The sequence below is a fragment of the Volvox carteri genome (genome assembly GCF_000143455.1).
Source record: "Volvox carteri f. nagariensis unplaced genomic scaffold VOLCAscaffold_8, whole genome shotgun sequence".
NCBI classification, from domain to species: Eukaryota; Viridiplantae; Chlorophyta; class Chlorophyceae; order Chlamydomonadales; family Volvocaceae; genus Volvox; species Volvox carteri.
The window spans coordinates 763010-786542 of record NW_003307551.1 but is presented as its reverse complement, the minus strand read 5'-3'; the positions used below and the strand labels follow the sequence as shown (position 1 = coordinate 786542).

The following is a 23533-nucleotide window of genomic DNA, read 5'->3' as shown; positions in this document are numbered from 1 at the left end:
AAAAGGAATTGAATGAAGTGAAAAGAGAAATGTCCAGGCTTTCTTGCCTGATGCCGCCGCTGCTCATATATGTGTCAGTATCAATAGGGTCAGTATACTCTACGATAAAACCCCCGCCCTGAATTAAGCCAGGCGCTGGGAATGGACCAACAGCCCGTTCAACCACCGGTTCGCCACAACCATGCGCAACAACGTTAACAATCAAAGCCGAAAGACCGAAACCAAAAATTATCAGACCAAATTGCTGTACCAATCGATGATATAACCGATGCCCGAAAAGACGCGCGCACATCGCAGTTGCGCGACGCTGCGTGTTTTCCTCCTTACCGGCCAGAAACATAACTTTATTATTTGGACAGCTTTACAGGTGACTCACACAACAGCAGCAACGAGGCAAAGGCGTACTAAAGGTATTTGCAAAAAATATATATTAAAGGTAATCAATAATAACGACTGTACGGCACTCCTTCAACCAACATCAGAAGCCCAGGGTGCCATATATATTTGACTCATGTCAGGGGAGCCTCATTCACCACAAAGCTCCTAACTCCAAACGCACATGATTGGCTTCTGGAATGTCTGAAAGCAAAGTGAACAAACCGCGTTCCCCCTTGCCCAGCAGCCCAGTGAAGCTGAACGGCCGTACGGCCGTACATGCTCACCGTACACTGTCACTTGATGTCACAGGCTCCTCAAGGTATAGCTCAACCGGTCGGTAACTGCCACCCTCAACATCATCACCGTCGCCACCGTCACCGCAGCCGCCGCAGCCCCGTTCTGATCGGGCGCGCACTGCAAAGTCCAACGCGCATGTTGCCTCCCCCGAGTCCACCTCTTCCCGGGTCCACTCCTGCAATAACAATAGCAATAACAATAGCAATAACAATCGCAATTGCATTAAGAACAGCAAAGGCAATGGCAATAACTAAGGAAATGGCGATCTCAATGTGGTAGTTTTATCTTTACGCTTTAGGTTTTGTGATTTCATGGCTCTTGGCGTTTCGCAGTTGGAAATCCCTTCGAACGCTGTTATTGGCGGCCACAAAACCGCTCCCACCGGCCCCGACTCCGCAGACCAAATCGCAACCGCTCCTCTTGGCTCCTATCGCCGCCAATCCTTATCTCTACCGCCTATCAGGATTTTAATCCCGAGCTAAACCCTAACTAAAACCATAGGGTTTTACCAAACCACACCCGCGTGGCGCTTCTTGGCTGTCCAGCCCCTACTGCGCATACCTTTTATCATCATCATCACCATCATCACCATCATCAACTGTCCTAGAAGCTGTTTCTACAAAAGGTGTGAATAATGTAAAAGCTGTAGGTTCATTTATTTTATCTCTAGCAACAGAAAGTAGGCACAACATGTCTATTAGAACTGTACAAAAACAGTTAAAAACTCAAATAGACCAACAACGAGATAAAAGTGACATTTTTCTTTGTCTGTCTTGATAAGGGTTTTAGCCATCACAGGTTCTGGTTCTGTTTTAAGTTTTTTGCTGGAAATATTTTTAGGGATAATAGCTTTTCTGAAATATTTGCTAATATTGTCATTATGAGCAATTTCAACATAAATCGTTGGGTGGTCTTTTATAAATGAAAGTATAAGTTCTGCACCTTTATTCCCTATTTTGTTATAACTGAGGTCGAGTTTAGTCAGGGTTGTGTTTGATTCTAATGATTTTCTTGTAGTTTCTATTCCTTGATCAGTTATGTGGTTTAAGCTATTTTTCTGGGATAGGTGGTATTTTTAAAATAAATATACCTTAAGTTTAAACATATTATTGACTTAACATAAAGTTTTTTTTACAGTTAATAATAGTTAGGTAAAAATTAACTAACGGAGGGCAACGCTCTATCCAGCTGAGCTACAGATGCTTAAACAATTAAGGATAAATTAGTACAGAAAATCTTAAATGTAAATATTTAATCAGGTCCTAAAACGCCAGTTTTGGATAAGAAATGTTTTGTTTGCACCAACCAGGGATTCTTCTTCTTTAACACCAATAAGTGCTATTGCTTTTAATTCTGTTAATACGGTAATGGCAGAGGTAATTTTATCAAAAAAATCATATAATTTGTCGGTAATTGGCACCCTAAAAGAAAATAACTGGCAAAATAGACAAACGTAAACCCTACACCATCACCACCATCATCACCATCATCACCATCATCACCATCATCACCATCATCACCATCATCACCATCATCACCACCATCACCACCATCACCATCATCACCATCATCACCACCATCACCACCATCACCACCATCACCACCATCACCACCATCACCATCATCATCATCATCATCATCATCATCATCACCATCATCACCATCATCACCACCATCACCACCATCACCACCATCACCATCATCATCATCATCATCATCATCATCATCATCATCATCATCATCATCATCATCATCATCATCATCATCATCATCATCATCATCATCATCATCATCATCATCATCATCATCATCATCATCATCACCATCATCACCTCCACGCAACGCGACAGCGATGGTTAGATAGGGCCAACTCACCGACAAGTAGTAATCCTCTTCCCGTACACTGCCGTACCGCCCGCCGGGGGCCGCCGTCAGCATGCCGCCCCACATCGGAAAGCGCAGCAGGAGCAGCGTCAAAGACGTGGCAAGCATCGTAACGCCCATCCACATGAGCCCCTGCTCGTACGACATGTGGTCCGATGAGAAGAAGAAAACCTAAAAAGGGCGGGAAAAAGTTGTGCATATGTCGGTGTTTGTTATACCACGACTTCAGAAAAGTACCAATCGGCAGATGCAGATCCCGTGATACGCCTTAAAGGATACTGCAGTGTATGTGTGTGGAGGGTGGGTCGGATAAAGGCACAGAGAGAGAAAGGAGGGGATGATTAGCGGCAGTGTGTGTGTGGGGGGGGGGATTCGGGGGGGGTGTAAAGAGGAGAGGTAACCCCAGAAGAGAAAGTGGAAAGGAAAATACACAATTTGGCGGGTGGAGCCCCAAGGATCCCGCCAACCGTCCCCAACCGACGCCGTTCTCAAACCGTTGGCCCTTGCACTCGCCGATCCACCAACTGGTCGACCCATGGGCCCGTGTACGACCACCACAAACCCACACGCTCTACCCGTCCCCGCTTCCCCACGCCCACCAGCAGCAGCACCCCGCCAAGCTCGCCCCCCGACGACGTAACGCCCATTACGGCCGAGAATGCGCGGTAGCTGATGTACGGCATGATAGCGTACGTGGCTCCTGTAGCCTATTGGAGCAATGGGGGCGGGTCGAGCGAGGGTGGCGATGAGTGTTAATGGATGAGTGAAGGTGCGAAATGGGACGTGTGTTTTGTCAAAGAACTGAACCATGAAGGAGAGGCAAGGGCGCCCTGTTGTACACGACATGTGTCGTACACGCCAATACTCAGGAAGCGCCAATACACGGGGCACGCAAGTCCCGCACATCTTCGCATCTTTCCCCTCTCCTCCTCATGGACCTCTGCCGCCACCAACTTCCACCAGAACACGTACGCCGTACACCTCGACAAAGACGTGCAGTACGACAAAGTACGGCAGTACATGTTAAGTGTTGGGACCACGGGTTAAGGTACCGCAGATTGGAGATGAGTTGCAGGCTCGCGGGGAAGAGGGGTAGCAAGGGCATGTACGGAATACTTGACAGCGTGGGTGTATACATGGCCGCGACAGCGTATGTTCCAGTACGGCAGCGGCGGGGGCGGTAGGCCCCGTAGGACCAGGGTGAACGTACAGAGTTACGGCGAATTCGCGCGCGCGAGCAGAGGACCTGCAAGTTTTTTGGAAGTACTACAAGATTTATCACGCTCGAGCAGTCTGCTTTTCTGCCGGAGCGCTTGATAGGTGCAAATGTTCTTTTCCTGCGGCATCTACCGCAACTTATGTCGACGACAGGACAGTCGTGTCTCCTGGCTTTTTTGGATATTGCTAAAGCTTACGATTCCTTAGATCGTAATTTATTATTTGAAGCAATGGATGCTATGGGCGCAGGAGCAGGGTTAATTAGTTGGACTAAACTTCTTTTATCCGATACAGCGTCGAAAGCGGTAGTAAATGGTTTTGTTTCCCGTGAAGTTGCTCTTACAGCGGGTGTGCGACAGGGATGTCCGTTGGCACCGTTGCTATACTTGTTTGCCGCGCAGGCGTTACTATGTTGGTTACAATACAACCGAGTGGGGATTCATTTACCCCAAAATAATTCAGAATTGGTTACAGGTGTGCAATTTGCTGATGATACGGAAGTTGTTTTAGAAGGAATCCAAGCAATTCCGGCTTTCCTTGACTGTATGAGGGTGTACGCACAGGCTTCTGGACAGCAACTTAACCTGGATAAGGTTGAGCTGTTACCTCTCGGTACCCACCCACATCATATAACAATAAATCATGACATGAAGGTCGTACATATGGCTACGGCTCTCAATCTACCTTTTACGGATGTGGGAGAAACCACAGTCAGGGACTGGGATGTGCAACTAGACAAAGTCTGGGCTCGGTTTCGACGCATTTCTGTGTTAAATCTTTCCATTTTTGGGCGTGCACATGCAGCGGCTGCATATGGGCTGCATCGTTTTACATGGCATATGGAACACGGGGGGTTTCCCCCAGAAGCTAAACTCATGAATATTGAGGCTAAAGCGGCCAAGCTTATTGATAGGAACCTCGGACCGGTCGCACAAGAAAGACGACTCAACGAAGTTCCTAAATATTTGTTATATGGCCATCCAACTTTGGGCGGTTTTGGGGCATTAGCAGTACGACAACATGTGCAAGCGCGATGGGCATGCTGGGCAGTGCGTTTTGTGGGAGCATTACTCCAACCAGTCTTAGTGCGTCCGCCTTGGGTGATGGTCATGCAATCTTTCCTACAAAGCCTTTACCCCAAATATAATCCTATGTGTATTTTTACGTCCCAGGTGGGAGTGCCTTGGTTTGGATTAATCGTTTTACCGCCAGATGTTCAGCGCATTGTGACAGCGTTGGCATACCTTCCCCCAGTGGAAGATGTTGATGATCACCCGTTAGTTCCTAATGCGTGGTGTTGGAATTTGCCATTGTGGGGAAACCCTGTTCTTCCAGAAAAAAGGTTGAATGTCCAGTTAGATAACATCCGCCCGGGACTAGAATTTCGACATCAAGCCCTCCTGGGCTGTAAAGCGTTGCATACGTTGGGGGATGTTCTTTGCGCGCGCGAGGCCTTGGATGGAGTTATGAATGCAACGGACCAAGCAGGCCTAGCAATACGCAAGGCTTGGCATCAAATAGTGGATCAATACCTCCAACCGCAAACCCCACTAGCTAAATCCCTGTGCACCTATCGTAAATGGCAGGAATGTATGGATGCTATTGGCGCTCTTCTAGATGATATTCCAGCGAATTGGAGACAGGCGGCTAGTCTTTTGTTGCCGCTGAGTGTAGAATCTAGGGAAGCGATGGTGCCCCCTATTGAGTCGGTTACCCAAACCCTAGTGTCGAGGCTTGGTTGGAGATGGGGTGTAGGGCCTCCAATCCGATTCCAACATTTATCCGTTAAAACAGCGACTAATATGCAACTTTCACCTTTTTCGATGGCTCGCCGTGTGGCCCATACCCTTTTCATCAAAGAGGCGACGGGTTCTTCTGAGATATTGGATGAAGCTATTCTTCTTTTGCAACGGACATTCCATCGTTTATGGTTTCATTTACGGTGGGAAAATGAACAAAAAGAGGTTTGGTGGCGTCTCGCGGTTGATGGGGTGCCTATGTTAGGAAATTCCCATCTTAGGATGTCGAGCCCAACGATATGTGGTTGTGGAGGTTATCCAATAGGTTCAGTGGGAGGTGTATCCCCTCGCTATCATCATTTCTGGGCCTGTCCGGTGGCACAGGCAGTAGCAGATCAACTTACTCTTTCAATAGGAGTGCCAGTCTCAAGGGAGCAACTTTGGCTTATCCAAGCCCCACAATCAGTGCAACAATGTGTTTGGGATGTTGTGGCTCTTGCTGCGGTGTCAGCCATGGAGCATGGGAGACGTTATATGGCTGCAAACATGAAAACCAACCCGGCACTGTTACCTGGACCTTCCCTTACGGAAGAAGCAATTTGTCGAGTTATTGTTGACTTTTGGGGCCGCATTCAGGGTTTCGCAGCTTTGGGAATTCCACGGAAAGGTTGGGATTCCGTTGGCGCACATCACCCCTTCATGAGAATTATATCTGGCAAATTGCTGTGCTCGCGAGAGCGGTTACCGATGAGAGGTTAATTATCTGAGGTGATAATCTTTTGGTATATTAGTCTCTACTGCAGTGCACGGCCAGCTGGCCCGATGGCTCTACTCTTCGGGAGTCTGGAGCCCACTGTAACAACCACACACACTCCAAGGCGTGGAGGACGAAAAGCAAGTACTATGCACTTTTCTATGAGTGCCCAGCATATATACAGCCCATGCAGGGTATTAGCTGGTGGTGAATCAGGCACTGAAGGATGTGGTGATGGTGGTAGCGGTTGACCAGCAGCCCATCTGCAAGTTGCCTAACCTTATCCGCAGCCATATCCAGGCAAGGAGGGTCATCCCAAGCCGCAGCAGGTAGGCGGGCTGCCTACTACGACATAACAGTCTGGGTAGTTCGGTGGGTTCGCCATAACTTTCTTTTAGAGCGATAGGATAGCGTGATAATAATAATAATAATAATAATAATAATAATAATAATAATAATAATAATAATAATAATATCATAATAATAAATAATAATAATAATAATAATAATAAATCCAATAACGTCGTTACGATAGCTACCGGTCTCTTTCGGACATTTCGGCCCTCGGCCCCGTCATGGGGGGGGACAACCCCCAGGTTGTAAAATACACACCGTGGGGAGCAACGCAAACTCCAAAAGGTGTAACGCATACATTAAAAAACCACAAACATACTAAAATTTGAGCGACTGACTCACAATTTGCGTTGCCACCGCGAAGAGCAACAGCAGCACAGCTGTGGCAATCAGACCTAAGGAGCTGCCACGATCGCCGTCACCGCCGTCGCCGCTGCTGCCACCGCCGCCGCCGCCGCCGCCGCCACCGCCACCGCGGCCCAGTAGCACACAGCTGAGCCCGCCCACAACCTGAGCCGCCCACAAAAGCCGCAGACGGCCGCGCATACCAAAGCGGCGGCTGACCAGTCCCGATAGATGATTGCCGTACATCAGTACGACAGCGCTGAGCAGGCCGGGCATCGCCGCTAGGGCGCCAGCGGCAACGAAACCAATGCCGTACCGACGGTACAAGTATAATGTTAGGACGTTGTACAGCGCCATCTGCGCGCCGTAGTTGTAACCGTGGTTCAGGCCCAGCAACAGGCAGCGATAATTTCGAAACGCAATGCCGTACAGATGTACAACATCGCGCCAGCCGGCGCCCAGAGCGCGATGCTGCTGCACGCGGCTGCGACGCCACTCCATGTAAGCCGTGCAATCCCTGGACTGGTCGCGGCTGATGTCGTACATCCAATCTTGGGGCGCTGGCGGCGGACCCGCCGCTGCTATCGTTGACGGCGCCGCTGCCGCCGGTGGTGACGGTGACGGCGACGGTAACGGTGAGGGCGATGGGCATGGCGGCGGATTGTCCGACGGCGTAGCGTCCAACCTCAACGGTGGCGGCGGCAACGGTTGCCGTAGTGCTGGTGCCGTCACTGTCACTTTCACAGCCGCCGCGGTGGCGACGGCAGCGCCGACGGCGGTCTGCGTTGTTAATTGCAATTGCGACTGCGGTGACGGCGTTTGCCCTTTCGACGGCATTGACGGCGCGGGTGATGGCGACGACGGCGGAGGCCGTGCCGGAAGGGTAACGGCAACGGCAGCGGCGGCGGCGACGGGGTTAAGCGACGGTGGCGGTTCGTTCTTAAATGTCCGCCAGCGGCCATGTACGGAGTAGTCGCCGGAAAAGAGCGCGGCACCCAGTGACGAAATCGACGCGGAGTCCTGTACGGCTCCCGCCGCAGCCACCTCATACGCCTCAGCGACAGGCCGGGATTGGCTGTTATGCTGCCGCAGCGACGATTCTAAATCTGGACTTAACCATTTTGCTCCGCAGCCGCCGCCGCCGCCGCAGCCGCCGCAGTCGCCGCCGCCGCAGCCGCCACCATCGGTACAGCTGGGCCCTTGTGCGTCCGCCGGCGCCCTCGCGTCGGCCTCCAGCGCCGCTGCCTCCGCCACCACCTCCCGCCCCACCAGCAATATCGCCAGCTGCGGTTGCTGTGGGTGCAAAGGGAATTCCCCGACCTTGCTCGGGGGCGTGTCGTCAGAGTCCTCGGCATCGACTACTGCCGGCGGCAGCGGCGACGGTGCTGCCGCCACCGCCGCCGCCGCCGCCGCGCCAGTCGCCGCTTCGGCTCGCCCAAATCCGTCCATGCGCCGATAGGATGACCAACCCCGCAAGCTCGCAGACCCCGTACGGCTCTGCTGAGCATCCATTTGCGAATGCAATCGGGGCTCGATGTCGTCCGCCAGTGGCGGCGACGGCGGCGGCGGCGGCACGGCCGCCGCCGCAGCTGCCGCCGCTGCCGCCGCGTCCAGAGGCCGATGATCCGCCGCTTCACGGGATTCCCTTGTCCGCCTGCTCCGTTTACTGCTCCGGCGCTGCCGTTTTCCCTCGGCTACTTCCTCTTGCTGCTGCTGCTGCAGCCGGCGTAGCTCCTGACTCCTCCGACGCTTCTCCTGTCGCTGTTGCTGTTTATGCTGCTGTTTCTGTTGCTGCTTGTGTTGCTGCACCCTTCCCCAGGAACCGGATAGATCAGAGCTTCCCAGAGACACACGCCAGTCAAGCAAATCGCCTTGCGGCGTGTCCTGGCCTAGCAGCAGTGTCAACGCACCCACGAGCAGGTGCATGCCTGTACGGAAAAGATGCCAGTGTATGGACGTGTACGGCATGAACGAACACGTACGATATGACGTGGAACGGCGGATGCAACGACGGGGTTTAGGGGTTGCCTCAAAAATAATTATGTATTTTCGCAACGTCAATAGTGTATATGTCATTTTATGTCATACAATTATGTCTTCATATAAATTTGTTAACCCAGCACCAAGCTACGTGTCCAGCGTCGAGACCGTGAGCAAGTACGACAGGTTGATAGTATACAGGGGACGCGACGGCTGTGAGGAGATGCAACGGGTGTGTATTCCTTTTTTTGATAATGACTCGGAATTCAATTGCCGCTCCGTTGCGGGCCCCCCTGTCTAAACCTACCGGCTGGGAAGTAAAACACAGCTCGCCAGGCATTGCCTCCGTCCCCGCCGTACAGTCGTAACATCAGCTTGTACCTAAATTGAGGCCATGAGTCAGACAGCCAAGCACACATATGGACGGACGGACATATAGACGAGCAGGCATGTAAACAGACAGACAGACAGACGGACGAGCATGCAAGTAGGGGGATCCTTCCTGGTCCAACTCGACACCGCGGCATTGAGCCATTGGCCCATCTCGTCCTCTCTTCCCCCCCATAGTTCCTCCCCTCGATAGTATGCGACCGACCAATCCGCAAGCCTCCGCACATACATATATAATCTAAGTCATATATACATGCATACATACATACATATATACATACATACATACATACATATATACATGCATACGTACATACATATATACATGCATACATACACATACATACACACATCACCCACAGGCACGGCATGACCAGCATGGTCAGACCGCAGCCAGCTGTACCCCAGCTGGCACATGTTGCGAGGGCGCCTCCGAGCGCGGGGGGATCGAATACCAGGAGGTTCCTGCGTAACCCCAGGTGGTGCAGTCGTACAGTCGTACAGTTGTACAATCGTCAAGGCGCAGGTGCAGTCGTGCAGGTCTAGGTGGAGGTGGAGGTGCAGCGGGGGCCCCATATGAGCGGCTGTGTATATGTGTATGTATGTATGTGTGTGTTTGTGTACTGCATCTCTTCGGAGTTCTTGAATTACGTCACCGAAAAAGATGCAACCGCGAGGTAATGCCGTACGAACCCTGAAGGGGCCTACGAGCTGCGATAGGACCAAGCAAAGGCCCCCCCGGGAGGAAGGGGGGATGAGGCCTGGTTGGGTCGGGGGCCCCTGGGGGGTTGTGTGTATGAGGCCGGACGCATGCCTAACCCTCTCCCTCGTTTCCCCCCCCCCCCGTCTTTTGCCGTACCAGTACTGCCCTATCAGCCCGGTGCCCAGACACAGGCCGACAGCGAAGCGGGCGATGATGAAGCCGCCGCTGTCTCGCACCAGCGCCACGCAGGCGACCGCGGGCGCCGTCAACAACATCGTCAGCGCCTGCACGGAGAGACGGGAGGTGGGGGAGGTCGTGGTCGTGGAGGGGCAGTCAGAGGGGCAGTGGTGGAGATGAGAGGAGGGAGTAGCGCCTCAAAGCGGTCTCAGCGGGTGGTGGTGCCACCGGACGACCCCTCGCCGTGTGCCTATCCACATATGCACACTGTGCACAAGTAATGTCTTGACGTTTGTTACTTGTTACGCGGCAGGAAAGAAGCGATGAGAGCTTCTAAGTTGTGACACCGATCAACCGGTAGGGCCTCGGACAGTTCCTTACAGCTATCCGCTCCTATAGTTCGGCATTCACATTCGGCATTCACATTCGGCATTCACATTCGGCATTCACATTCGGCATTCACATTCGGCATTCACATTCGGCATTCACATTCGGCATTCAATCTGCCTACACTGCTGTTCGCTCTGACTTGTCCCCGACCACCATACTAGTCCCGCTTGGCCCAGTTTGCAGCAGCTCGCATGGACAACAGGCCACAAGGCACGGTGGCCGACCGGCACATCTCTCTCTTTCGCCGCGTGGCACTTCCCTTCGTTTGCTGCTAGCCCTCACAGCCCTCGTGTGTTTAGGCGTCCACCCCGGCGGCAGCAGCCGCTGGGAGATCCCCCGCGGTTGAGCGCCGCTGGCGTACCCCTGTTTTCCCATACGTCGGAGCGTCTGAAGCGCTTTAACCAGGCGGGGTTAGTGTCTTTTCGTGCCGGGTGCCAGTTGCGTGTACGGCCGGGCTGTAGGTCGCGCCAGACTGCGCTTTTCTTTTGCCGTTGCCGTTGCGCGACCGCCTGTCCTTGTTTTCGTTTCCTGAAAATTAGCAGCGAGCTCCCGCTCCCCTGCCTGCAGTGTGATAATACCTGAGCGCCGTCCCGCCGTTTGCCCCTCGCTTCCCGGTTTTCGGAGCCAGCAACAGCAGCCGGTCCATAAGCCGATTAAGGCTTTAATTCAGAACCCATGCATGTAATGATGTACGTATGTCGGACGCACGCACCTGGCAGTAGCGCGGGCCGTACCGTCGCACCAACGCTGCCATTATGAGACGTACGACAAGTCCCGCTAGCAGCGATGCTGCGGCCGCGCCGCACATGACGTGTTTCGACAGGTGAAGCTGCTCCGAAACCTCAGGTAGCATTGCGGCCGGCGAGAATGTGGAGAACAGCGCCCACAGCAAAGACAGCCAGGAGAGGTGGAAGGCGGATATTCCTGGTCCTTTGCAAGAGAATGCTTGGAAGGCGTCGGACTTGGTGGTGGCGGCAGCGGCGGCGTCGGAAGGTGGCGGCAACCGCTGCGACGTGCTGTGCCTAGTGATGTTGTCGTTGATGAAGCCGCCGCGGGAGGCTGATGCAATGACGACGGCAGCGGCCGCGGCGGCTGCGCTGCCACCTCCTTCCCCCCCAAGCACCTGGCCGCCGGGGCCCTCGTCCGTCGCGAGGTAAGCTCGGCTCCACGGCAGTACGGCACCCGCCGCCAGCGATAACACAGCGGGTGAGGGGAAGTTAGCGGCGGAATTCCTGCATGGCGTCGCACGGGAGGTTCGACGCAAGTTCGCGAACGGCCTCAAGCCTGTAGTCGTCCCAGGGCCTCCGCCACCGCCGCCGCCGCCACCGGCGCCACTCCTATTGGCGGTCCCCAGACGGCTGAGGGTTAGGCTGTCGCCGTGCAAGCTGACGCTGCCGCTGGTTCCTGTGCTTAGCCGCGCCATGGCGGTGGCGGCGGCTGCCGCGGTGGCGACAGACACTGGGGCCGCCCCTCCAGTGCCCTGGGCCCCAACTGGCTTCGCGGCTACGAGAGGAGCCGTCGGCGTCTTGTTCATATTCCTCGGTGTCGCCGCTGCCACGCTGTGCAACTGGTTCAGGCTGCAGCGCGGCAGCGCGCCGCTGCCTGGATCTTGCATGCGGAGAAAGGATGTTGCTGCCGTTGCCGCCGCTGCAGCCGGCTGCTGCTGCTGCTGCTGCTGCGGAGGAGGAGGAGGAGGAGGAGGAGGGGGAGGAGGGGGAGGAGGGACCGGGGTGAAGCGCGGCCAGACGCCTGACAAGTCCCGGACGACGGCAGCGCCAGCGCCGCCGCTGAAGCCATGCAGACTGCCAAGCGCGCTCTGTGGCGACGTGATCCGGGGGACGGAGCCACTCCCGCGCGTACATGCTGTCGCAATGGACGTGCCGTACGGCGAGACGGGTTGCGGCGTTACGGTTCTTGCTTCCCGGCAAACAGAAGCCGAAGTTATCGGCGTAAACAGGCCGCTCAGAACGCTGCTTCCGTCACGGCCACCGCCACCGCCACCGTCACCGCCACCGCCACCGCCACCGTCGACTGAGCCGCCATCCGTCGGTTCCAATTGTACACGAGGCGGGCCACCTCGGACAGTACTGCTGCCGTACTCGCCGCCAGCGGCGGCAGAAGCGATAGCCGCGAAGGCATTGGATGGATTGGAGCCGCCACCGCGGCTGCCGCTGCCGCCGATGGGTACGGCAGCTGACGTCGACACGGACACGACTGACCGGCGGCGGCCCCTGCCCCGGCCTGTAGGCCCATCGGGGTCTGTACGATAGTTGACCAAGCTCTGCACACCCGGCTGTAGCTGTAGCTGCAGCTGTAGCTGAGCCGACAAGGCGCTAGCAGGGCCCATCGTAAGGAGCTGGCTGTAGCTGCGACTGGCAGATACTATCCCCAGGTCACGTTCGGCGCTACAGCCGATTGTCGAGGTGGTTGTAGCGGGGGTGAGTGATCGGGGTCCGCCTCCGCCTCCACCTATGCCTACGCCGTTGTCGTGGGCAGTGGCCGGCGTATGCACGGAGCACCGGCGCACACGGGACTCTCTAGGCAGGAAGGAGAAGTGGCGCGTCAGGGCGGTTTCCGGTCGTATCGCGGAGTCTGGATGCTGTGGTGAGACTTCATCTGCGTCGCTTGTACGACTTGAAGACGCAGTGAGCGTAGTTTTTTTACTGTGGCACCGTCTGGCATTGGGTTGCTGGCGCTGCTGCTGCTCTTGCTGCTGGCAGTGCTGTAGCAGTTTTTGCTGATCGTGGTTGTAGTTATGATGCGGCTGTTGTTGCGTTTGTTGTTGATGGTATTGTTCGTGTTGCGCCTGTGTAGGTTGCGGTTGTTGTTGTTGTTGTTGTTGTTGTTGTTGTTGTTGTTGTTGAGGGTAGTATTGCTGTTGGAGTCCGGCTGTGGTGCTGTTGCTGCTTGCAGTTGCCGGGGCGAAAGAAAACGTGGCGAACGTCCCTCCGCGATGGGAGCCCACGCGCATTCCATGAAGCGCCAACAAACCCGACATTGCGTCGTCGGCATCGCCGTTGGCATTGGTGAATTTGACAGATAATGGCATCTTGATACCTTACAATAAAAAAACCTTCGATTTGGTAGGGGCCAAGGTGAGCCTTTCCACGTATCGGCTAACTCGATGCCAAGGGCCAAAGCGACGCGCAAACAAAGTACGCGGGAGGTAGTGCAAAATATCAATATTCTTAAAAGTTCTCCGATTTCATCTGATCAGTAGTAGGGTTTCTGGAAACGGGCTGCGAAGTAGCCTGCAAGAGGGATGTCTGCATGACGCCGAAACTTGCATGGCTATGCCTCAGCCCATGGGATCGCCTTTCAGAGTCTCCAGCGAGTGACTCATCCGTGTAAGGCGCGTCCTGTGAACTCTCTTTCACTTGGGGTGCCAGAAGCCGTGATGCCGCCCAAAATTTCGCTATTGCCAGACACAGGGGTTAACGGCCATCCACTAAATGCATTAAAAAAGAAATAGGTTAATGTACAATGTCTAAATAGCTGGTCCTGGAGTTATGTTAGAAGCGGCCCGCAGCCACCGACGCACGTGAGGTCAAGCACGCAAGGAACACAATAAGCAAAGCGAGCAATGCGACAAGCTTTTGTATAATGTAAAAATTATATATGTAAGAATGACCGTATGCGCCCATCACCGCCTTCGATGTTACTTGAAAACGCTGTAGTAATGCACCAGTACGACTCAAGTAATCTTTCTGACGGGCGCCTTAAAAAAGCTTTTCAGGCTGATATGCTTTGAGCCATGCGTTCTGCGTCAGGAGGGCTGCTGTCTTCTGAAATCGTCAGCGACTGTCTCTGCCTCTGCAGCCTCGCTGCTGATTAAAATAAAAACTCAAAGCAGGTGGTTATTTAGATTTAAGCCTATTTTGGATAAACTGAGTCATCGCCTGGTATCAGCAGCTCCTAGACGGTCGAACACGAACGAAACGCAAACCCTAATGGTTTCCTTTTTTGAACATGCTCGTTTCCCTGAAAATCATCTGGCATAGATAAACAGCAAGATTCATATCATCATGTTCAACCAGATATTTGGAACCCATTGGGGCCTCCGATGTAGGTAGGGTTTTCTTGTTCTTGCAGGAGCGGATCTAGGGCCCTTGGGGCGCAGGAGCGGATCTAGGGCCCTTGGGCCCCATTTGGGCGAGAGCCTCGACTGCCATACCGTACATATATATCATATATCATATCCACACTATGCATAATCAGCAAAAGTAAGGACGCAAACTTCCTCATTGCTGAGAAAAGGGCACCTGCTGCAGTTATAAATTGACACTGGCAGCCGAGTTGGATTCCCAAATTGCGCTTCAAAATAAATCCAGCGATGCGACGAGGGAGCATACAACCCCATAATTCCTGGGTTTTCTGATAAGAGGAGGGGCCATTCAACGAATCCGCCCGTTCGGAAACAAGCCTGCCTCTCCAGGCATCGTCATCGTCAAGGATCGTCAGAAATCCCCGAAAAGGTGGGGTGGTGTAGAGCCGTGTTCAGACTGGCGGGATATGGACGCGTGCACCACACACAAATACACACACACGCACATGCGCAGCCGGGAAACCCTAAGTGCTCACTCAAAAAAAAGACCTTCAAGGCCACCCTCTTGCAGTTGCGAGGAGATTAATGCACTGGTGAGTTGATTGGTGTAGCCCACTGCGGATTCATCCGCTGCCACCCGCCGGAAAGTCTACTGGCGGCGCTTTGACGCCAAGCCGTCTCTAATCAGCAGCGACGGCTTCACCTTGCCGAAGAACGAGCACAAGAAGATGATTCAGATTTCCAGAGGTGCTGGGACTCACATGCTCGATTCACTGCTCTACAGGGCTACGTCCTGGACCCAGAGTTCTCGGGTCATGATGTTTTAGCGGCCATGCCGGGCTTCGTCAACAATGGTGGACCGGCTGCTGAACGAGCTGGATGACCAGAGCAAGGCGCCGGAGCAGCTGGCGCAGTACCGCGGCAAGAAGGGCATCTTCGGCCTGGAGGCGGTGATTGCCGCTGCCAAGGACATGCCCGCCGTCGACTTGTGGAGCATGTAAGGGCGGCATGGTGCCACAGCTGCAAGGGAACGTCGCGGCCAAGGGAATGCTGGCACAGTCCTCGTCGGCCAGCACGTGTGAGCGCAACTGGAGCACCTTGCTGCCAATATCATCCGCAGCAAGCCGAGCAGCCGCCGGACAGCCAAGCATGCGGAAGACCTGGTCTACGTGCGCAGCAACTTGCGCCTCAAGGAGGGCGTGCAGGCCGTGGGCTACAAAACAGCAACGCCGGTGCCATGGCAGGACAGTGTCAGCGAGCCAGAGAGCTAGTAAACGGCGCCGTGAGCAGGAATGCGAGGCAACAAAACTGTCGGCAATCAGCAGCCCCCGCACAGTGACACATACACCTGACACATACTTGTAAATACAAGAGTTGTCCTGTCGTTTTTGTCATAACTCTTCATGGGCAAGCTGGGCAACCGCCTGACGAGGAATGGCGCCTTGGCTCAGTTGCATACCGTTTCTGTAATTTTTAACGTTTTACGTATTGTACGACCCGTAATTTACGTGTTTAGTACGAATACGTGTTGGGTTCGTATTACGTACCGGACGACAATGCCGACCAATACGGTGACCGGTCGGTAAGGTAAGCGACCGGTATTGTTACCGGTCGGTTACCGAGTCATTATCTCGAAATGCCGGTTACCCTACCGAAGCGACAAGTTGGGTTGTAGCTAACCATTCGGTTACCGACCTTTTTATGCCGTAGGGTGAGAGCACGGGTGTATGGAGGGAGGGATCTATGGAGGAATTATGAAGGGATGTATGTGTGGAGGGATGGAGGAGTGGATTAATGCCATTAATCCACCCCTTCATACACCCCTTTTAGCGGAAGGAGGGATGTATGAAGGGGTGTATGGAGGGTTGGGTGTGTGGAGAAAGGGATGGATGGCGGGAGGGAATTGGCGCGCCTGCTGCCTTTCCTCGGTTGTGGAAGGCATCTCTTGATCTGCCCCTCTCGGGAATCGATCCCTGATCCTCCGTCACTCGTTACCTCCATGGTTGGCCTCTACCCTACAGTGTTTTTCTTTTCAATTTTGCCGGTGAATTTTCCAGTCCGAACGGAGGAATAGGTTTTTAGTCGCGGGAATAAAAGTATTCCGAATCTGTAAGGCGCTGGGGGGGGCTCCGCCCCCCCCAGATCCCCCCCGATGAGTTACAGTTTACTTCGTGCAAACGCCGTGGGGAATGCCGCAACACGCGCACACCACAACCTCTCAAACACTGATCGAATAGAGTTCGTTCACCATCGTTCGTCTTGCATCATGTTGAAAGATAACACTACACGACTTTCCGGGTTGCAAAAGTAATTATGCATAGCAGCAATGGACCGGAACCACCAAGCGCAGCCTGTTTCCTGGACCATCGCGATTGTCTCCATATGACGAACATTGATGTTTGGCCCGCTCGCTGTTGACAACCGGAGTGGCGTCATTGTCGTCGGCTGGCTGCAGCATTGCGCCCACATTCCCTACGACCTCTATACCGTCTTTACTAACGTCGCTAATGGCTTCAGTAATTTTTTATATCTGCTTTAATGACCTAACACGCTTTGGGAGCTTCGGGTCAATGTTTTGCAGCGTTTGGTCCGGTCAGAAACAGTCCGATTCCTCGTTGACTTTCGGGCTTCCTAACAGTATCCATGGCATTAAAGTACTATGATATGGTTAACATGTATGTCTCCTGTGAGATTCTAGCGGCTTTGGCACGGACAGTCCATTTTTGGCTGGAGGAATGAACTTGCACGGTCGGAACATTATTCATTCTTAACTTTCAGGACCGCGAACATTTTTTTATTCCGAAATCGGAATATATTCCGCAAAAAAAATAACGCTGATACTATCCTACCACCGAAAGTTAAAAGGCCAGAACTTCATATGAAATATTGTCGGCACGAGGCCATACAGCTCGTGAGGTTGTAATTTGTTTTCTTCAAAGCGTGAAGACGTGTGCTTTTATTGGCATGCATGTCCGTAAGCTTCCTGGTGCAGTGCACGGTCCGTTGTGGCCCCCGATGGCCCTATTAGCCTGCTGGGATACTCCCTTGGGATCTGGGGCTCGCTGTATTACATGTTACTACCACATAAGCACGAATACCCCGGGTCCAAGGCAAACATACAGGCATACATTACACGATTCTACTTGATGGCAAAGCCTGAGACGATCTTGGCACCTCTTGGTTGTAGTGCCCAAGACGTTTTGGCACCAGGTTAGAAGCGTCCGCGTTACGTCATTGTGTCGGTTTTAACCAGGTGGTCAAGGCTGAATAACATGCAGCTGACAATTATAAATGTTATTTCGCAAATAGTGTTACCGGTCCAACCACCCAGGAAAGAAGTGAGATATCGGAAAGGAGACACCCTCAGCTTATATAGTAGCAGGCACGGCCACAGCGCCAGTAAAGCTTGCAGGGATCCTTTTACTTTTCCTTTGCAAGGTGGTGAGCAGGCAGTTGAACCATTTACCAAGTACCGGTAACACGTGAATTTTTGAATGTAGCCAAGCTAAGTGTCCATCGTTATTCGTGCTTTCAAATTCCGTAAAGCGCGAAGGCTTTTTGCATACGCGGTGGTCTAGCGTCTGACGCTCGAAATACTGTAAGTCAACCGCCTTTTCAACTAATCTCAATAAAACACAACGCTAGTAACGGTGGTCTGGGACATCTATATAAAGTAATGTCATAAACGATATCCGGATTGTCGCAGGTTGCCGGACAGGCTGTACGACGGCGAGATTTCCTTGCGGCACAAAAGCTCGGCGCGCCCTGACAGGTTTGTCAGATTTGATTATTTCATTTGATTGACTAATTTACTGTTATAATGTCTTTCGCTCTTGCCACCTCGCGTAAGGCGCTGTCGGTCGCGTGCAAGGCGACCGGCAAGAAGGCCGCTGCCAAGGTCCGTGAAATGTCTGTCTTTCATGTATCTAACGGTTTCAACTTGTTCGTTTATCGACGCTGCTGCGTGTCGCACCGACTAATCGAAAACCCTTGTCTGCAACATCTCCACAGCCGGCTGCTCCCAAGAGCTCTGGTATCGAGTGGTACGGGCCGAACCGTGCTAAGTGGCTTGGTAGGTCATTTTGAGGAGAACCGACGGCCATCTTTAGCAACCCCAGCGTACTTGGGGATCGGAATAAACCAGTCGCTACGTAGTCAGCTCTTCGGCACAACATGCCGCTATGTCAGTTTATTGAGCGCAGGCTGTCGTTTCTGTCTTTTTGCTCACATTTTGCAATGCATTATGCGGATGAGAACGCAGATTCCTTCTTTCTCCCTTTCCTTGACCTGCTGCTCAGTATCTAACGTTTATCCAGTACCGCACGGTGAATAATGTTCGTTTTCTTCTTCTTTGCCATATCGGACAGGCCCTTACAGTGAGAATGCCACCCCTGCCTACCTAACTGGCGAGTTCCCCGGCGACTACGGTTGGGACACTGCCGGCCTGTCTGCTGACCCGGAGACGTTCAAGCGCTACCGCGAGCTGGAGCTGATCCATGCGCGCTGGGCCATGCTTGGCGCTCTGGGCTGCCTGACCCCCGAGCTGCTGTCCAAGAACGGCGTGCAGTTCGGTGAGGCTGTCTGGTTCAAGGCCGGCGCTCAGATCTTCCAGGAGGGCGGCCTGGACTACCTGGGCAACCCGTCGCTGGTGCACGCCCAGAACATCGTCGCGACGCTGGCATGCCAGGTGAGTGGGAGCTAGAAGGGACTGTGGAGGATGCACGCTTGGGATTCGCTAGCTGAAATGAGGTGTGATGCTTTTTTCCTGCCAGCTTTTGACTATCTTTAGATTCTATCCCACTCTCAAGCTTGCCTGACAAGTAATAAATCCTATGTTGTTAACGAAATTTCCTATCATTTCGTTTTTGGTAAGATGTGGATTCTTGTTGTATAAGAGCTGAGCTAGTGCCCATCTCCCGCCTTTGGGTACGGTGGGGATTAGTTGGTTCGCTAAGGCGGGATGCACTTCCGCTGCCCACTGACAAATGTACTACCAACGATTTATTAAAACATATGGGCGCACAGTCTGAAAGTCAGCAATGACTGTCGTTCACGTGTTACTCCAAATACCCTTATGAGTCATTCCCTACTGACCTGTAGTCTTACCATATAGCTGTTACAACCTTGCACATCCATAGGCATTCAATGCGAACGCCAATTACACGCGCACCAAATCCCAACGCACCGGCCCGCAACACTGGGACCACGGGTACAAAGCAGACATATGATGAGACTGAAAAGATCAGGGACGCCGTTGAGCACTGTGGCCGTTTCCCTGAGAGAAGCTATGGCTTCCTTGCTTCCGGTTACCCTAAGATTCCATGTGGAGCTCAGTAATTTCAAATTTTCATACTACAACGTGAACGACAGTCATTGCTGACTTTCAGAGTCTGAAATTCAGACTGTGCGCCCATATGTTTTAATAAAAATAAAAAATGTTGTTTACTTGCTTATCTATTTGGGAAAAACTAAACTCACGAAGTATGCAGGGAAGTGATGTCATGAAGATGTACGAATGGCCTTCCCCTGGGCTTTCCCATTATGACATGCGCTCTGCCCCTCTCTCGCCTCCCTACCATGCACGACTTCCCCACACAAAAACGTGTGCGTAAACACGTGCCGCGCAGGTGATCCTGATGGGCCTGGTGGAGGGCTACCGTGTGAACGGCGGCCCGGCCGGCGAGGGCCTGGACCCGCTGTACCCCGGCGAGTCGTTCGACCCCCTGGGCCTGGCTGACGACCCGGACACCTTCGCCGAGCTCAAGGTCAAGGAGATCAAGAACGGCCGCCTGGCCATGTTCTCCATGTTCGGCTTCTTCGTGCAGGCCATTGTGACCGGCAAGGGGCCCATTGAGAACCTGAACGACCATCTGGCCAACCCGGCCGTCAACAACGCCTTCGCCTTCGCCACCAAGTTCACGCCCAGTGCCTAAATGCGTTTGCCCGATTGTGTAGCGGTGGTGGTAGTGGTGCTGTTGTTGCTTGAATACACGAGTCAGGGTTAGCTGTCATGTGTATGCGTATGTGTAAATGCGTTAGAATGTTGAATGTTGCCTGATTGTGAGCATGAGTCCGTCCTAAGAGTATTGACTAAGGGTTTTTTGCCATCAAGGGAGGGGTAAAGATCGGCGGAGTACAGGGCCGAGATGATTATTCTGGATCTGACAATGGTCCCGGTTTCGAGGGCAGTTGTTGGTGATGGTAAGCTGCTCTGGTGGGAGATACTCGCTTGTTGTCAGGCTGCTCAACCGCTTTTGCTGGTTGTGGGCGTAGACCTTCGGCTTCCCACCATCCGGTGCTTGTAAATGCGCACTCGCACACACATTCTCAAGTGCTCTTGTGTTCATTATTACCCATTAACTTCAAAATGGCCCACCGGTTTCTGCTGTATGACTTGTTGGTGAAAAATCTGGAAAACCTGGAAAGCCTTTCGGTGCGCCAGCTTAAGAAAAAAGATTCTCTTCATAATCTAGCACGGGTATTAAATAGGTAACATTATGACCCAAATACCATCGGTAAAACTCCGATTACCGTTACAAAACATAAAAAAGTGGATTTGGCATTCTCCCTCCTCCCTGCCTTTATGGTGCTCTACTTCGAGAGAGAAGTCTGTCGAGAGTCAGTTTGAACACGGATAATTTGATAGCACTTAACGCCGCCCTGGCTCCGCTGTAAAAACTGCTTCCTAATTTTATAATTCTTCCCCCGCGTTGTGCGGGAGGCGTTCCTTGGCGCGCTGCACTCGACCCGATCGTTGTCCCAGGTTGTCCACTGTAAGATTCACGACCTGGTGGTGGATTGTGATGTGAGAACGATCCTGCATCACCATTTACCTTCGCGCAAGATGAAAAATATAATATCATTCTAGCTTTCTCAGTACGGCTATTAAAGTAAAAAAAATTAAACCTTAAAAACCTGTTACCTTTCATCCCCAAATACCAAGGTTAGAAACCTAGAAAGTCACACCACCAGAAGCTTCTGCTTAAGCACTCACCACCACCACGTGCAAAGAGAAATCCTAGCTAGCACACGTCAGTACACGTCCCAGCTCTCCCCCAGGTCCTCTCCTGCACAAAAAACAACAAAACCCCTCAACACCCTCCCGCACCTGTGCCTCCCCCGCCTCACCACCTCAATACCCTAAACCCCACCACCACAACGCCCGCCCCTCTGAATCCCTTCATTCCCTCCATTTACCACAACCTCCACCACCACTTCCCCCGCCACCACCACCGCAATCAACCCGTTCCGTTCCTCCAAACCACAGAACGATCTCCTTCCCCAGTTAGAATACAGTTAAAAAGAACTGTTAGTCCGGTAACCAACTAATAACCGTCGCCTGATAGCAGCCGTGCGACATTGGTGAAGATGTTCTCCCCAGCTGGATCTGAGACGAACTCCATGACGTTCTCTACAGGACCCTTTTTCGTAACGGCTGCCTGTACGAATAACCCCAACATTGCCACCATCGCCAGCCGCCCGTTCTTTATCTCCCGGACTGCCTGCACGTGTGGGGGAGGTGCGGGTGGGGGGAAGGTGGGAGGTACGATGCGACAGGAGGAGGGGATGGAGAAGAGAGGATGATATGCCACCTGCGAAACTGAACACTGCTTTTCGACATTGACGTGAGAGAGGGTGAGGGAGGGAGGGAGGGAGGGAGGGGGGAAACAAGAAGGGGAAAACACAACAGATTACGGCACACTGCAGTTCAAAAGCGCACGGCGATAAGAGGGACAGTAGTGATACGGGTCAGTGAGCGAGCTTGCACCCCTGTCCAGCTTCTCACCATCACCCGCCCGCACATAGCCATAATCGTACCTTGTAACAAATATAATTATCGTGCATACGAAACATAGGACACCGCTACTAGTACTACTTGTGCTACTGCGCACCTCACATAGCCCCCAGCTCGAGTCCCCAATCCCCCAAAGCGACTCATTCTCGGTTGTAGACGTCGGGACAGTCCATCCCTTGTTGCTGCTGCTGCTGCTTGTATTATCATTTTTATCATCATCAATGTTTTCATCATCAGTATTAGCATGTTATTTCTGGTCCCCCAAAACCATACCACATACATACACATGTACACACAGACAGACACACAGACAGACACACAGACAGACACACAGACAGACACACAGACAGACACACAGACAGACACACAGACAGACACACAGGCACAGACAGACACACAGACAGACACACAGACAGACACACAGACAGACACACAGACAGACACACAGACAGACACACAGACAGACACACAGACAGACACACAGACAGACACACAGACAGACACACAGACAGACACACACCTGGTCCACGAAGCCGTCAGCATCCGCCGCGTAGTTGAGTGGGTCGAAGGGGCCGCCTCCCGGGTAATTCTGGTCACCGGGGAGAAACACACCCACGGGCTCCAGGGAGCGAATGCCCACGTATCTGCCGTACAGTCCAAGGAAGAGCACAGGGGTATGTGGAGGTAAGGCGAGGGGGGAATAGGTGGGGGGTTTAGGGGTTAACTTCGGATGGCTTCCTTTGCTTTGCACACAAATGGTGGTGCTCCAATTAAAACAACGACGCGCGTAATTTGGCATTTGGGTTGGTGCTGGAGCATGCGTATGTCTGTATGTCTGTATGTACATCAGGTGTGATGAGGACGCTGGTTCGTTTTCCGTTTGTGTGTGTATATGTATGTGTTAATGCCCCCCCACGGGCCATTGGTGCCCCACCCGGCAGAGCAACAGCCCTCTCCAACCACCTTCTCACTCCCATCTCTCCCCCCCAAAAAACCTCCCCTCCCCCCAAAGCACCACACACACACACACACACACACACACACACACACACACGGCCCTCCCCTCCGCGGGGTCCCCCCCACC

General features: G+C 53.0%; 3 protein-coding genes across 3 annotated transcripts; 1 reads left to right on the top strand and 2 right to left on the bottom strand.

Annotated features, from left to right (window-relative positions):
- Window positions 1–658: 658 nt before the first annotated feature.
- VOLCADRAFT_88205 (uncharacterized protein) lies at window positions 659–13658 on the bottom strand (the record flags this gene model as incomplete). Its single annotated transcript, XM_002947823.1, has 11 exons — window positions 659–850; window positions 2551–2730; window positions 3159–3266; window positions 7189–7568; window positions 7965–8897; window positions 9257–9330; window positions 9700–9804; window positions 10199–10326; window positions 11322–12284; window positions 12336–12472; window positions 12686–13658. 11 exons carry the CDS (start codon window positions 13656–13658, stop codon window positions 659–661), a joined length of 4173 nt encoding a protein of 1390 aa, XP_002947869.1.
- Window positions 13659–18469: 4811 nt separating this feature from the next.
- Window positions 18470–20971, top strand: VOLCADRAFT_79865 (uncharacterized protein). Its single transcript, XM_002947970.1, has 4 exons — window positions 18470–18552; window positions 18666–18726; window positions 19022–19341; window positions 20282–20971. The coding sequence occupies exons 1-4, from the start codon at window positions 18475–18477 to the stop codon at window positions 20585–20587; spliced, it is 765 nt and encodes a 254-aa protein (XP_002948016.1). The 5' UTR covers window positions 18470–18474; the 3' UTR covers window positions 20588–20971.
- A 1008-nt stretch (window positions 20972–21979) lies between these two features.
- On the bottom strand, window positions 21980–23248 carry VOLCADRAFT_57605 (chlorophyll a/b-binding protein; the record flags this gene model as incomplete). Its single annotated transcript, XM_002947822.1, has 2 exons — window positions 21980–22156; window positions 22970–23248. The coding sequence occupies 2 exons, from the start codon at window positions 23246–23248 to the stop codon at window positions 21980–21982; spliced, it is 456 nt and encodes a 151-aa protein (XP_002947868.1).
- Between the last annotated feature and the right edge of the window lie 285 nt (window positions 23249–23533).

Coding starts and splice junctions, on each gene's coding strand:
- VOLCADRAFT_79865 (XM_002947970.1), top strand. CDS start 18,475: ATGTCTTTCGCTCTTGCCACCTCGCGTAAGGCGCTGTCGGTCGCGTGC. Junction 18,727..19,021: donor GAACCGTGCTAAGTGGCTTG/GTAGGTCATTTT, acceptor CATATCGGACAG/GCCCTTACAGTGAGAATGCC. Junction 19,342..20,281: donor TCGCGACGCTGGCATGCCAG/GTGAGTGGGAGC, acceptor CGTGCCGCGCAG/GTGATCCTGATGGGCCTGGT.